The sequence below is a fragment of the Sapajus apella genome, unplaced genomic scaffold (assembly GCF_009761245.1).
Source record: "Sapajus apella isolate SASKATOON/1434 unplaced genomic scaffold, GSC_monkey_1.0 scaffold17, whole genome shotgun sequence".
NCBI lineage: Eukaryota > Metazoa > Chordata > Mammalia > Primates > Cebidae > Sapajus > Sapajus apella.
This window is the reverse complement of record NW_022436957.1, coordinates 11,122,398-11,138,750: the sequence shown is the minus strand read 5'-3', so window position 1 is coordinate 11,138,750 and position 16,353 is coordinate 11,122,398. Positions and strand designations below refer to the sequence as shown.

The following is a 16,353-nucleotide window of genomic DNA, read 5'->3' as shown; positions in this document are numbered from 1 at the left end:
TTTTCTGCGTTTGTCTTATTTTATGAACAGATTATTATTTCTAGTGGAACAGGCTGTCCCTGCCCCCGACACTTTCTTTTTCAGTGCAATTTGGATGTGTTGCTTGGACTATTAGTAAAACAAGAAATACCCTTTGGGTGATGAATTACTCTGTCATTTTTTGTTTGTAGAATATCTGCTCTCTCTTACTTACGGAATAGCAAGTTCAATTGTGCGTTTGTTTCCTTACCCAAATAAGCCCTTGTTTTTCACTGCCCTAGCATTATCACGTGAGACAAAAAAAAAACAACTACAAGCTATATTGTGTATGTGAGCTACATAATTATACTTTCTACTTTGCCAGTTATTTTAAGAGAAATTTGAATTTTGACATCATTTACAGCAAGCTTGTCCAGCCTGCAGCTCAGGATGGCTTTATATGCAGCCCAGTGCAGATTGGTAAACTTTCTTAAAACATTATGAGACTTGGCCGGCGCAGTGGCTCATGCCTATAATCCCAGCACTTTGGGAGGCTGAGGTGGGTAGATCACGAGATCAGGAGTTAGTGACCAGCCTGACCAACAAGGTGAAGCCCATCTCTACTAAAAACACAAAAATTAGCCGGGCGTGGTGCCGCACGCCTGTAATCAGCTACTCAGGAGGCTGAGGGAGGAGAATAGCTTGAACCAGGGAGGCGGAGCGTGTGGTCAGCTGAGAAAGCACCACTGCACTCCAGCCTGGGTGACAGAGTGAGACTGTCTCAAAAAAAAAAAAAAAAAAAAACCAAAAAAAAGTTATGAGATTTTTTTTTTTTTTTTAGCCTATTAGCTATTGTTAGTGTATTGTTTTTTGAGATGGAGTTTCACTCTGGTTGCCCAGGCTGGAGTCCAATGGCACAATCTTGGTTCACTGCAACCTCCACCTTCCAGGTTCAAGCAATTCTCCTACCTTCGCCTCCCGATTAGCTTGGATTACAGGTACCTGCCACCACGATTGGCTAATTTTGGTATTTTTAGTAGAGATGGGTTTCGCCATGTTGGCCAGGCTGGTCTCGAACTCCTGACCTCGTGGTCTGCTGTTAGTATATATATATATATATTTTGAGATGGCGTCTCGGTCTGTTGCCAGGCTAGAGTACAGTGGTGCAATCTCAGCTCACTGCAACCTCTGCCTCCCAGGTTCAAGCAATTCTCCTGCCTCAGCCTCCTGGGTAGCTGGGACTACAGGCGTGTGCCACCACACTCAGCTAATTTTTGTATTTTTAGTAGAGATGGGGTTTCACCATGTTGGCCAGGATGGTTTCACTCTTTTGACCTCAGGTGATCCCCCCAGCTCAGCCTCCCAAAGTGCTGGGATTACAGGTGTGAGCCACTGTGCCCAGCCTGTTAGTGTATTTTATGTGCGGCCCAAGACAATTCTTCCAATTGGCCCATGGAAGCCAAAAGATTGGACATTCCTGATTTAGTTTCTCCTACCCCTTTTGGGGGAAACAGTAGAAGGCAGTCACCTATGTTTATGTTTTGATTTATCTTACACCAAAACTTATTTTTGGCAAAGTCAAAATAGTATAGGTCTGTGTTTACTTTTATGAAGTATTTTTAAAGCCTCTTTATCCATCTCTGCATTCCCAAATGATTGTAGCTACGTGTTAAATTGTATCATCCTGTAGCTAGAATTTTTTAATATAAAATTATGAAAAAGTTCTATCTAGAAATTGATTTGTTGCCTATAGTACTTGGAATTGATTTTACTTTATCCTTTATCATTTCTATTTGAGTATGGCTCAGTGGTTCTCAGCTAGGGTTTGTGGGGACAGTTTTGTTTCCAATGTCTGGTTGTTACTACTAGATGGGGGTGGGGCATTGGCATCAAGTGAGTAGAGGTCAGGGTTGCTGCCAAGCATTCCACAGTGCTCTGGTTCATCCCAGTACAATGTAAGTCACTGGTCTGACATGACTAAATGATTGCCTACTTAGAGTATGATTGAAGAAACAGATACATGAAAAGGACTAAAAGAGTTGTATTTGTGTGCTTTCATAAACTGGCATTCCACCAGGTAATATAAGCTCAGTAAAGTAAATATTACGTTAATATCTGTTCCTTGAGAGTGAAGACAACTCAAGGTCTTTATAGTGCTCTGATACACTGAACTGGATGACCTGCATGTTGTGGCCAAGGTTGTATTCCTACATGTCACCTTTTTAATGTAGTGAAACAGTTCTTAACTGGGCAGTCATTCTAATTTGCCTGCATGCTAGGAGAAATTCCCCATTTTTTTTTTTTTTTTTTTTTTTTTTTTTTTTTGAGGTGGAGTTTCACTCTTGTTTCCCAGGCTGGAGTGCGATGGTGTAATCTCGGCTCACCACAACCTCTGCCTCCCAGGTTGAAGCGATTCTCCTGCCTTAGCCTTCCGAGTAGTTGGGATTATAGGGATGCACCACCACGCCTAGCTAATTTTGTATTTTTAGTAGAGACGGGGTTTCTCCATGTTGGTTGGGTTGGTCTCAAACTCCCGACCTCAGGTGATCCGCCCACCTCAGCCTCCCAAAGTGCTGGGATTACAGGTGTGAGCCACCGTGCCCAGCCTCCCCATATTTTTGCATAAAGCATTTGTTAAGATTTATTAGGCTGTTTGTATAACTTTATTTTGGTTTGTCTTTTCAACTGATTTTAGAAATTTACAAAATCTAACATAGTCAAGAAAGAAGGCAGAGACCTAGAGTGATGAGGAAAACTAAAAATAAACCCATTTCACTTGTGTTGGCCAGCTGATAAGAGAAAATCGCCCAACCTATGTATTCTTGGGCAATACATAGGGGAAAATACATAGGGAAACAATTTCCCTATGTATTTTTAGAGAAGGTTGATTCACGGAATATTTGGGTACTTCATCCAGAACCTAGGGCATCTCTTTCATCCATTTCACTATGACTCTTTCATGATCAAGGATAGCCCACATTTTTCAGAAATGGGCACCACGTTTACCCATGCTTGAAATGCAAGTGAATGATCAGGAGGGAACCTTGCCGTGGGACCTTGTCCCAGATGGAACTACCATGGCAAGTAGTATGATGCTTCTAGTCTGACACTTTCACTTGGAGAGGCATCCAAGATATGCCTTTTAATAGATACAGTCTTGGCCAGGGATGGTGGCTCATGCCTGTAATCCTAGCACTTTGGGAGGCCAAGGTAGGCGGATCAACTGAGGTCAGGGGTTCAAGACCAGCCTGGCCAACATGGCGAAACCTCATCTCTACTAAAAATATGAGAATTATCCAGGCGTGGTGGTGCATGCCTGTAATCCCAGCTACTCAGGAGGCTGAGGCAGGAGAATCACTTGAACCCAGGAAGCAGAGATTGTAGTGAGCGGAGATTGTGCCACTGCACTCCAGCCTGGGTGACAGAGTAAGACTCCATCTCAAAAATAAATAAATACATACAGCCTTAGGGTAAATGGTCTTTTTTAAGTGGTCATATTTTAGATTTGGGCTTAATCCTCTATAAACTTCAGAATTAGGAGAAAATGAAATGCTCCAGGGAGTAGTATTTCCCACTTAGAACATAGAGTATATTTGCACTTTTTTTTGTATGTCAAATAACTTGCTTTATCTTTATAGAATCTGAGAAGTTTCTGTCTTTCCAACCCTGCCTTCTAATATAAAACAGCAAAAATAGGAGTTTGGGAGTAAAAAAGGCTTGGATATGAATCTTATTTGTTAAATAGTACTTGAGTTATGTAGTTCTAGAACTATTGGATGTTTCTGGTTAGAAGGAAATTTCTTTAGTTTATTTAACACTGCTGTGGATGTCAGCACATGCAGTTTGCCAAATCACAGTTAGATTAGAACTTACAAACTGAGTTCTTGGTAACAGGAGCACTGAGTGCTAGAAGGTTTAAAATAGATGTCATATGATACCAATTATAACTCAGTGAAATTTTGCAGTCCTAGGACCCTACACAGAGCATAAGCCAAAATGGAAGATGGTCCTGTTTTCTATGGCTTTAAAAACATTTTTATTACAATGTTTGCTACCTTTTTTTTCTTTAAGCTTTTGATTAAAGTTTTTTTGGCCCTCCTAACCCATTTCTATATCGTCAAAGGAAATAGAAAAGAAGCGGCTAGGATAGCAGAAGAGATCTATGGTGGAATTTCAGGTAAAAGTACATGAATTTGTTCCCAATATTTAAAAAAAAAATCCCTCCTAGATAATTCATATGAATAGTATTTCTCGAAGGCAGATTATATTTATAGTTTGATTTTAAGTGGGTAGTTTGAAAAATTGTCACTTAAAGTAGCAAATGCTGTTGGCTGCATCAATTTGTGGAGGATTTTCAGCTTTATTTTTTGCAAGTTAGTAGATCTTGTAGCAGTTGTTATTTAAGAAGTAAACAGGTAGTGGCTTACTAAGAGTATTTTGAGAAACTTCATTTCTACTGGCCCAGATAATTACTTGTATATAATTATTATCTTTACAATTTTTAAGCATACTTTAACAATGAAGAGCATTCTAACCAGACTAAATTTTCTCAGGAAATATAATGACTAATAAATTGTAATTAAAGCAGCAAACATGGCATGCTGTATGTATTTTTGTGCTGTGATTTGCAATTAGAATTATCCACTTGTCGCTGTCAGGAAAAGCCCTTCACTAAACCCATTTTAGATGGTAGCATGCAAAGCACTCCAAACAAAGTTTATTTTAATATGAAATGCCAAGATTTGGGCAAAACATTTTAAATTCTCATGCTTTGTAGAGATTAGTGTTCATTTCTTTCAAGAAATGAGTCACTTTAATTGTAGTGAGATGTTACAAAAGTAAATGAGTCAGATATCCCTGTCACTGCTGGATTGTCACTTAATAGAGGAGTATTTATTCATAAACAGAGTTCAGAATTTCCCTATGTATTTTTAGTGTTTGCAGGGGTTCCAGGATTACATCATTCTTTATCTAGTATCCATTTCAATTTGCATCCAGGATTCTCTTTCAAAATAGACTTATGCTATGTGATTCCAATACACTAGACAACTCAGAATACACTAGACAACAGCAGTCTTATCTAAAGAAATAAGATCTCCAAGGACGAAGCATCAGAATGCTTCAATTAACTGGGGAAAATGAGAAGAATTGTGAAGTTTCAGAAAGTATCAGAAGGTCCGGACCATGGAAAGAGATTTCTTTTGGGGATTATATTTGTCACACATTTCAGGGAGGTATGTTACGTTGACTAGTTAAAAAAAAGTAATGCTTCTATTTAGTTTCAAGTTAAGCATCATCTGAAAAGTTATTTTCTAATTTAATTTGTTAATTTGGGCAAAGGCTTTCTAAAATTTTCAGTAATCATTTTGTGTTCTTATAGATACATCATTCTGGTTTAAATGAGATGAAGTCCAGCAAAGTCAGTATTAGCAAGAACATGTTAAAAATGTTTTCTCCTGTTGCTCCTGTGCATTATTTCTGTCTTTGTGATTTTTAATTAAGTGCAGTCTTTAAAAAGTATAAAACCTTATTATAGTCAAGACCCATGTAAGCATGGTTTGAATTTAATCTGGAGCTGGAATACAAATCTCTTAAATATAGTTCATTCATTCTGTAGTGCAAATATCTTTACTTGTTCAATTTCTTAAAATAACACTCATTTAATTTGCAAGTAGCATAGTGTTCTAAGGTGAAAAACGTTTTTCAATTATTGTTAAAGAGACAGAATGGTGCATGTCAATTTCCCAGTTTTATTTCCTTCGTGTGTGTGTGTGTGTGTGTGTGTGAGTATACATATACATGAATCCCCCCCCCCCCCCCACAATATATAATAGAGAGTATATCCAGATTTGGTAAATAAGTCTTTCTGGGTTTTTTGTTGTTTTGTTTTGGATTTTTGAGATGGATCCTTGCTCTGTCACCCAGTCTGGAGTGCAGTGGCATAATCTCAGCTCAGTGCAACCTCTGCCTCTGGGTTTCAAGTGAGTCTTGTGCCTCAGCTTCCTGAGTAGCTGGGATTACAGGTGCACACCACCGTGCCTGGCTAATTTTTGTATTTTTAGTACAGACTGAGTTTCGCCATGTTGGCCAGGCTGGTCTCAAACTCCTGACCTCAACTGATCTGCCTGCCTTGCCCTCCCAAAGTGCTGGGATTATAGGTGTGAGCCCCCATGTCCATCTGCTAAGTAAGTCTTTCTATAAGAATGTAGGCAGTAACATGCCAGGACCAGTATTTTTCATGTGATTCTGTGCTTTTTCTTTTGACACCACTGTCGACAGTCAGATACTATATATTTAAAGTTAGGTATATTAAAAATCAAGAGCAAAATTTTGTGAAAGTGTTAAATTCAAACCAGAAATCAAACTCTAACCAGAAATCACCTTTGCTTTTCATTGGTCAGACAAATGTTTGTTGGGAAAATATATGACATTTAATCAGTAAATTGGCTTATTGACTTAGAAAAGTGTCAGCCCAAAGTTAAATTTCTTGATTTTGCTAGCATATGCTATTCCTGTAAACTATTGTCAGCAATGTCAAAAACAAGGAAGGGCAGGAAAAACCTAGCCAGGACACAGGTTAGACTTTCGTAGATCCGGAGCCCTTTCTTTTTGGAGGCTGCATTTAACACTGCATACCTCATTAAATATCATTCTTTGGGCTGTAAAGGCTTTTGGAAAGTTATTTTTTATTTTTTTGTGGTGGGGGGTGTATTTCATAGTCTGGAATACATTCTGTTGTTTGTCTTTGTGGCTTAAACTATTACATTTGGTGATCACTCACCATAGTTGAATTAAGCCATGGTTGACTATTATTAGTTTTGGTTTTTAAACTTCTTTATTTTGTCAATTATATGTCGTTTTTTATTTTAAAGTTTAAAACATTGTCCTTGAGCTTTGGTGTTATGTCTAGAATACCAGATGGATCACTGGATCCCACCTTCAATCCATAGATATTTCTGCAGGCACTGTCTCAGGAGAGAGGTATGATTTTTCAACCTTTGCTAATTTGTACTAAGCTATGTTTAGTACTATGACTTGGTCATCAAGAAATAAAATACAGCGTAGATACAGATTGATCATGTTTTTTACAACCCTTCAGCCAGCCATGTTTCAGAATTCGGTTGCTTTTGAATGTTAGAAAGATCATACAATGTACATACGGTCCATTACACAGCACTTTTGGTTGTGCCTGGAGCTTCCTCCCACAATCAAACATTTTGATTTTCTATAGTGAACATATAAATATTCACACTAGGTGGAAATACAAAGAAAAGTAGTAAATTGCTTAACCTGAGTCCTGGCCATGCTTTGCTGCTAAACAAGTTGGTAAGTTTGTATCAAATTTGGGGAAAAGCTTGGTTTTCAGAATTGGAGGAACTTTACAAGTGTAGATGAGAGGTTGTAGAACTGTAGTGCCCTCTTTCAAAACAAAAAAAGGCTATTTTAAGCTACGTCCAAAAAATCAGTACCATTCTAAGTGTTATGCTTAAAATCACTTGTTGATGGACTGACCATGATTTGACAGCTATGCCTCTGCCTGACTCAGCTTTCTGAATCCTTTTTCCTGTCTTTTCCATTCCAATAGGATTGCCTTTGTTTCATTCTTCCCCAAACCTCTACCTAGTCTTCTGCTCTTATTTAGTTTTGCTGGTTGTCTCCGCAAACATTGGCCTAACTATCCTCTAAGTAGCATATCAGGTGCCTGCTGGCTTTTCCTAGGTTAGGACAACCAGTCCTTGGCAGAAGCTCAGCCTCCCACCCCTCAAGAGTTCAAAGGAGTCTTCTTTCTAATACGCTGCAACATAGTAAATTGTGTCTAACATAGCTCACTGTGTCTTATCTCCTCTCTAGGAATGGACATTCTGGAGAAGATTCATTTTAACTCAATTTTATTCTAAAATTTTAGATATCTCAGGAAATATATTCTATTTTCCCAGTTACCTTTGTTTCACATAAAATACTGTTAATTCTGCTAGGCTCTTACCTGTATTTTGGTTCAAAATTAAAATTTCTTATGACTTTTCCTTAACAAATGCTACAGAAGTTGTTGTTTCATATGATTTTCTTTATGTATTTATTTATTTTTGAGACAGAGTTTCCCTCTTATTGCCCAGGCTAGAGTGCAATGGTGTGATCTCGGCTCACTGCAACCTCTACCTCCCAGGTTAAAGTGATTCTGCTGCCTCAGCCTCCCGAGTAGCTAGGACTACAGGCACCTGCCACCACGCCCAGCTAATTTTTGTATTTTTAGTAGAGACGGGGTGTCACCATGTTGGCCAGGCTGGTCTCAAACTCCTGACCTCAGGTGATCTGCCTGCCTTGGCCTCCCAAAGTGCTAGGATTACAGGTGTGAGCCACTGCACCCGGCCGCATATGATTTTAGAACTTGAATAAAGAGAATAAAGATTGTTCCATATGCACTGGGGATTATAACCAGTTAGGTCATCTTTTTAAATTAAAAAAAAAAAAATCAGTAATCTGAGGCTGGGCTCGGTAGCTCATGCCTATAATCTCAGCACTTTGGGAGGCCAAGGTAGGTGGATCACTAGGTCAGGAGTTCAAGACTATCCTGGCCAAGGTGGTGAAACCCTGTCTCTACTGAAACTACAAAAATTAGCTGGGTGCAGTGGCAGGCGCCTATAATCCCAGCTACTCGGGAGGCAGAAGAATTGCTTGAACCCAGGCGGCAGAGGTTGAAGTGAGCCGAGATCACACCACTGCCCTCCAGCCTAGGTGACAGAGTGAGCCTCCGTCTCAAAAAAAAAAAAAAAAAAAAAAAAAAAAAAAAAAAAAAAAAAAAAAAGAAAGATAAAAACAGTAATCCAAAATACTTTTTGAAATTAGTATAAAAATTACAAAAAGAAAGTTTAATTGGTTTTTATCTCAAATTGTTGGACTTTTGACAATTGTTTTCCATCTGAACCAATTTTGTTATTGAGATGCATGGTTTTAGAAGTTGTCGTGAAGTTGTTATTCAAACAGTCTGAGATACAAATCGCATTCTGAGAAAAATTCAAAGGGGGAAATGAAAAAGTACTTGAACATTTTCTGTACACCTCATCAGGGATAAGCAAACATATTTGTAGAGTAAACTATCTTCATGATGTGTTTGCAACCCTGTGACACAGGCAGTCTGCCAAAAAACTAAAAATAGATTGCCTTAGAAGAGGATGATTGAGTCCTACTTAAGCATTCATTTATTTGGAGAGCTCAGTTGCATATTTCCTGAAGGGAATGGAAAAACTCCCAAGCTGCCAAGTAACTTTTATCTTCAATTTCTCACAATTAGCTCCAATTTGCAAAATAAGAATGGTTAAGAGTGAGAGACTCTGTTGGGAACAAGAATAGAAAAGCAGGAGACCCCACTGTGGCAGTTTCTGGAAAAGGGTTCTGTGTGAAAACCCTTGAAAGTCCTTTGGAGCAAGTACTGGGAAATTATGGGACTAGAAATATTACTTTCTTGAGAGTTTCCCGTTGGGAACAAAAAAGGATTTCTACTTTTAAGGCGGTACAATCGATTTATTTCACATCATTTATAGCAGTGGTCTCCAACCTTTTTGGCACCAGGGACCGCTTTCATGGAAGACAATTTTCTCCGTGGATGGGGGTGTGGGGGGATGGTTTCAGGATGATTCTTGTGTACTACATTTATTGTGCGCTTTATTTCTATTATTATTACATTGTAATATATAATGAAATAATTACACAACTCACCATAATGTAGAATCGGTGGGAGTCCTGAGCTTGTTTTCCTGCAACTAGATGGTCCCATCTAGGAGTGGTGGGAAACAGTGACAGATCATCAGGCACTAGACTCTTATAAGGAGCGCCCAACCTAGATCCCTTATATGCACAGTTCACGATAGGGTTCACATTTCCTATGAGAATCTAGTGCCAATGAAGATCTGACAGGAGGCAGAGCTCAGGAGGTAATGCAAGTGATGGGCAGTGGCCACAAATACAGAAGAAGGGGCCGGGTGCTGTGGCTCATGTCTGTAATCCCAGCGTTTTGGGAGACTGAGGCAGGTGAATCCCTTGAGGTCAGGAGTTTGAGACCATCCTGGGCAACATGGCAAAACGGCGTCTCTACTAAAAATACAAAAATTAGCTGGGAGTGGTGGTATGTGGCTTTGGTCCTAGCTACTTTTGTCCTTGGGCTTTGGTGTTATGTCTAGAACACCAGATGGATCACTGGATCCCACCTTCAGTCCATAGATATTTAGACAGGAGGCTGAGGCCGGAGAATCGCTTGAATCCGGGAGGTGGAGGTTGCAGTGAGCCAAGATCATGCCACTATTCTCCAGCCTGGGTGACAGAGTGAGACTCCATCTCAAAAAAAAAATACAGAAGACGTGTCACTTGCTCACCTCCTGCTGTGCGGTCTGGTTCCTAACAGGCCACAGAATGGCCCGGGGGTTAGGGATCCCTGATTTATAGAGAGGAGGTTGATATCACAGCATCCCAAGACAAGCCAGTCTACCACGAGAATAAGCAAAATTTAAAAACCAATAGTTCTTAAAACCAGAACAAGGTGTGTTCTAAAGTCCCCGTAACTTGGGTTTCAGCCCTATTTTTGATGCTTCCTAACCATTAGACAGCTTCATGTGGAGCAGTGGTTGTTGTGCATTTTGGGGTGTTACCATTCATAAGAGCAAGGCTCTTCCCCGCTTCACTGAAAGCTATGGGATGGGTACTCTAGGAGAAATACAAGTTTAGATAAGGGGCATTCAGAAGGAGGGGAGCCTGGTATTTCACTCTCAAGTTGGAAATCTGCTTAGAAAGACAACTTGCTGGATTCCCCATGCCACATGAATATGAGGAAGAGAATTGGAAAGCAGCGGTGTGGTGAGGAAGAAGCCCAGGACAACAACCATTCCCTCCCTCTTTCTTGGTAGAATGAAAGATGGCACCACAGGCTTGTTACCTTGATCTCAGAGGCATAGGGTTGTAATGGGGGACATCAGAGGATGCTGCAGTGATGGGAGACACTAGGAGAAGTGGCCAAATGCCAATGGGTGGGAAAGGTGTGTGGGCCTAAGCCCCATGCCACAGATCTGGAGTGAGGCTTGAAGTTGAGACTGATCAAGCAGGACCAGCTAACATATCCCGTTAACATATCCCGTCCTATTTCCCTTTCCTATCCCTCTCGTTTCTCCCCACTTACAAGATGCTAGAGGAGTTAGACCCTAGAAGAAGGAGGTGAGGACCAGGTGTGGTGGGTCGCACCTGTAATCCCAGCACTTTGGGAGGCTGAGCTGGGCGGATCACCTGGTCAGGAGTTTGAGACCAGCCTGACCAACATGGAGAAACCCTGTCTCTACGAAAAATACAAAATTAGCTGGGTGTGGTGGTGCATGCCTGTAATCCCAGCTACTCGGGAGGCTGAGGCAGGAGAATCACTTGAACTTGGGAGGTGAAGATTGCGGTGAGCTGAGATCGTGCCATTGCACTCCAGCCTGGGCAACAAGAGCGAAACTCCATCTCAAAAAGAAAAAAAGGAGGAGGAGGTGGGAAGCATGTGAAAAACATGCTATCCTTCTGTCTCCAGCTGCTGGGTGGGCTAAAGAAGGCCACACCCTGCCCTGGGAGTGGGAAAAGGCCAGGAGCTGTAAAGAGGATCAGAGATTAAAGTTAGAAAGAGAGCTAGTCTGTGTTATTTTAAAAACTCTTTATGAAAGTATGATGTAAATACAGAGACACGCATAAATCCTAAGTGAACAACTACCTGAATGTTCACAAAATGAACACAATCAGGAACCAGCACCTAAAAGCAAGAAATTGCATATTAACAGCATGGCCGCCACCATGCCCTCTTGCAGACAGTTCTCACCCCTACTCGACGTGCTTTTGACTCCTAATACCCAAGGCAAATTTGCCTTCCTTGTCTACTTTATAGCAGGGGTCCCAAACCCCCAAACCAAAGACCAATACCAGTCCGTGGCCTGTTAGGAACTGGGCCACACAGCAGGAGGCGAGTGGCAGGTTAGGGAACATTACTGCCTGAGCCCCGCTTCCTGTCAGATCAGTGGTGGCATTAGATTCTCATAAGAGTGCAAGCCCTATTGTGAACTGCACGTGCGAGGGACCTAGATTGCACTCTATTTATGAGAGTCTAATGCCTGATGATCTGAGGTGGAACAGTTTCATCCTGAAACTACTACCACCTCCTCCCATGCTGGTCTGTGGAAAAGTTGTCTTCCATGAAACCAGTCCCTGGTGGCAAAAAGGTTGGGGACTGCTGCTTTTAGAAACCAAATCACACAGTATGTGTTCTTTTGTCTCTGGCTTCTTTCACTTAACATGAGGTTTGTGAGATTTATCCATGTTGTGTATAGGAGTTGAGTCTAATGGAATTGATAAGTAACAGAAAGTTACTAGAAATTGAGGATCACCACAGCTGACTTGGAGGCAAGTTTTAGAAATAATGAAAACATTTGTGTTGATAACCTAAATTAACTCTTCTAATTGCAAGTTGCCATTTAAATCTTGTTTTTATTTTTGAATGGAATACCTATAGTACCTTCAAGTGACCCAGGTTGACTGTCTATTGTCAGAACAATGAAATGACAAAGCCACAGCTATGGGTTTGCCTCTTCCATTGGTCAGGGTGCTGAGTTGGCAGCCATGGGTAGACTGTCCTACCCCCCAGTGCCTGCATTCACTTCCAAGAGCAATTAGGCAAGAGCGTAAGGTCTGAAGTACATTTCACATTGAATGAGATGGAGATGTATTAGAGGAAAAGCCTCAGTAATTGAGAATTATATGCATACATTGTCTCAATATTTACAGTTTATGCAAATTATAAATGTCCAAAGAGATTTGAAAATATTCTTTTTGTCAACTCTCAACTAACTAAAGACAAGGGTAGATACAAATGCAATACATGCTCATGTTAAAAATTTTTTGCCGGGCGCGGTGGCTCAAGCCTGTAATCCCAGCACTTTGGGAGGCCGAGGTGGGTGGATCACGAGGTCAAGAGATCGAGACCATCCTGGTCAACATGGTGAAACCCCATCTCTACTAAAAATACAAAAAATTAGCTGGGCATGGTGGCGCGTGCCTGTAATCCCAGCTACTCAGGAGGCTGAGGCAGGAGAATTGCCTGAACCCAGGAGGTGGAGGTTGCGGTGAGCCAAGATAGTGCCATTGCACTCCAGCCTGGGTAACATGAGTGAAACTCTGTCTCAAAAAAAAAAAAAAAAAAAATTTTTGGCCGAGCATAGTGGCTCATGCCTGTAATCCCAGCACCTTGGGAGGCTGAGGCAGGTGGATCATGAGGTCAGGAGATTGAGACCATCCTGGCCAACACCATGAAACCCCATCTGTACTAAAAATACAAAAAATTAGCTGGGCATGGTGGCACGTGCCTATAGTCCCAGCTACTCGGGAGGCTGATGCAGGAGAATTGCTTGAACCCGGGAGGCGGAAGTTGCAGTGAGCCGAGATCACACCACTGCACTCCAGCCTGGGTGACAGAGCAAGACTCCATCTCAAAAAATAAATAAATAATAAATAAATAAATTTATCTGTTTTTGAAATACCATTCGACCCAGCAATCCCATTACTGGGTACGTACCTAAAAGAATATGAATTGTTCTGTTATAAAGACACATGCATGCATATGTTATTTATAGCACTATTCACAATAACAAAGACATGGAATCAACCCAAATTTTCATTAATGACAGACTGGATAAAGAAAATGTGGCAGATATATATTATGGAATACTATGCAGCCATAAAAAAGAATGAGATCATGCCCTTTGCAGGGACATAGATGGAGCTGGAGGCCATTATCCTTAGAAAACCAACAGGAACAGAAAACCAAATGCCATATTTTCTCACTTTTAACTGGGAGCTAAATGATGAGAACACATGGACACATAGAGGGGAACAATACACACTGGGGCCTATTGAAGGTGGAGGGTAGGAGGAGGGAAAGGATCAGGGAAAATAAAGGATACTAGGCTTAATACCTGGGTGATGAAATACTCTGTAAAACAAACCCCCATCACACAAGTTTACCTATGGAACAAACCTGCACATCTTCCACATGTGCCCCTGATCTTAAGATAAAATTTTTTTTAAAAAGATGATTTCTATTACATATAATTATTTTCTTGGGAAAATTTTTTAAATCTGTTTTTCTTTGTTATTATAAAAAGCAATACACATTCATATCAGGAGTATGGGATAACCATTGATTTGATCTGTCTGTCTATCATCTTTTTTTTCTTGTTAAAATATTCGGAACTAATTTCAACAGACAGAAACGTTACAAGAACAGTACAAAAAATACCTGCTTCTCTTTACTCCAGAGACCCCATTCATGTTTAGCCAACTGTCCTAATGTCCTTGATAGCAAAAGGATCAGGTGTGTTGCCTTTAGATAGCATGTTTCATCATCTCCAATCTAGAGCTGTTCCTCAGTCTCTCAATTATTTTGTAAAATGTCCCCTCAGTTTGGGTTGGTGCACAGTGTCCTCCTTAACAGATTTGGGTTATGCATTTTGGGCAGAAAGATCACAGAAGTGGTGGTGTGTTCTTCTCGTTATGTTTCTTATGACACATGATGTTGCTCATCGTATTCCATCAGACAGCAATCTGTTCCATCACTGCTGATGTTGACTTTGATCACTTGGGCAACATGACGTCTACAATTCTGTTCCATAAAATTACCCCTGTTCCTTTTCTAATTAGTAATTATTTTGCAGGGAGATGAGTTGGGGCTGATACTATTATTTCTTCAATTTCTAAGTGGGAATTTTATTATGAGAAAGCACTTTCCCTTCTGTGTCTTTATATATTTATTTTTTAGAGTTGTAATGAAAATTTTTATTTTTTATTATACTTTAAATTCTGGGGTACATCTGCAGATTTGCAGGTTTGTTACATAGGTATACACGTGCCATGGTGGTTTGCTGCATCCATCTCCTCCATCATCTACATTAGGTATTTCTCTTAATGTGATCCCTCCCCAATCCTCCTACCCGCTGCTATCCCTCCCTTAGCCTTCCCTCCCCCTGACAGGCCCCAGTGTGTGATGTTCCTCTCCCTGTGTCCATGTGTTCTCATTGTTCAACACCCACTTATGAGTGAGAACATGCGGTGTTTGGTTTTCTGTTCTTATGTCAGTTTGCTGAGAATGATGGTTTCCAGCTTCATCCATGTCCCTGTAAAGGACATGAACTCATCCTTTTTTATGGCTGCATAGTATTCCATGGTGTATATGTGCCACATTTTCTTTATCCAGACTGTCATTAATGGGCATTTGGGTATATATTCATTTATATCAGTGAGGACTTCTAGATTACCATTTTACTTGATAGGATATAATCTCTTATCTCTTTGTTTATTTTGATACTCAAGTTGTCCTGTATACCAGTTGCTCCAATATCAGTCCAACCCTGTAAAGTGGAAGCCCCATCAAGCCAGCATCTGTGTGTTTTTGACATCTCCCATCTTTTTTTTTCTTTCTTTCTTCTTCTTTTTTTTTTTTTTTTTTTTTTTTTTTGGCACTTTCTTACTTTCTTGCAAGATGTTTAAGGCCCATCTTATATTTTTCCTGGCCCAGACTTGGGATCAGGAGCTCTAAGGAGCTCTCGTTCAGGTTTTCTCAGTGCACAATGCTAAACAAAAATGTATATACACACATCTATGTTTTACATTTAAATTTACTTTTATATCTGGATATATTGAAAATCACATTTTCATACCAGTTGCTCCAATATCAATCCAACCCTGTAAAGTACATTCAAGTTTTCCCCATTTTCAGAACCCAAAGGGTTAGAGAAGTTCATACATTGAGTTTCAATGTAGGAAGAGGGCTTATTGAAATGTTTCTAACCCTGATTCTCATCCACTGGAAAAATTTTTTCTTTCCTTAAGGCCTTCAGTTATTTCAAATTCACACAATTCCATTTTTGCTGGAATTTTTGTTTCACCAATATAGGTATGGAAACTTGAGTTCTTAACACCATTAGGATCACCTACAAGATGTTCAAAGGAGACTTTGTGTTAAATCCAAATTATATTACATTCTATTCAGTGCATGAAAAGCACAAATATAATGTGAAAAACTCCCAAATTTTGCAAATTGGAGTAGATTTTCTTCCAAAATAATTGATTACCCTTTGGCAGGTTTAATGGTGGGGGGGGTGTTACTTCTCAAGTGCTCATTTAAACTAGTTAGTCTTGTTTGCAGACAGGCAATTATAGTTAAAATATGTCTGGAAGGCAGCTCTAAGACTGTTCCTTAGGACACTACTCTATTGTGCTTACTTATATTAATCATAAAATGTCTGGAGCACCTAACATCGTGGTTGTATTTGATTGGCCTACTTAGAGAGCAAGGCACTTGACAAATACCAGATTACTATATTTCCATTTTACCAG

General features: G+C 40.1%; 1 protein-coding gene across 5 annotated transcripts in view; it reads left to right on the top strand.

Moving 5' to 3' along the window:
* Positions 1–3,870: 3,870 nt before the first annotated feature.
* Positions 3,871–16,353, top strand: part of ASB11 (ankyrin repeat and SOCS box containing 11) — a 32,407-nt gene continuing 19,924 nt past the window's right edge. Inside the window, exon 1 of one of the 5 annotated variants that reach the window (XM_032285951.1) lies at positions 3,871–4,141. In XM_032285951.1, coding sequence (XP_032141842.1) covers positions 3,955–4,141 — 187 coding nt within the window. In that variant the 5' untranslated portion in view covers positions 3,871–3,954. Of the gene's footprint in view, positions 4,142–4,705; positions 5,193–16,353 lie in introns of those variants that run through there. The other 4 variants (XM_032285950.1, XM_032285947.1, XM_032285948.1 and 1 more) reach the window with 4 other exon arrangements.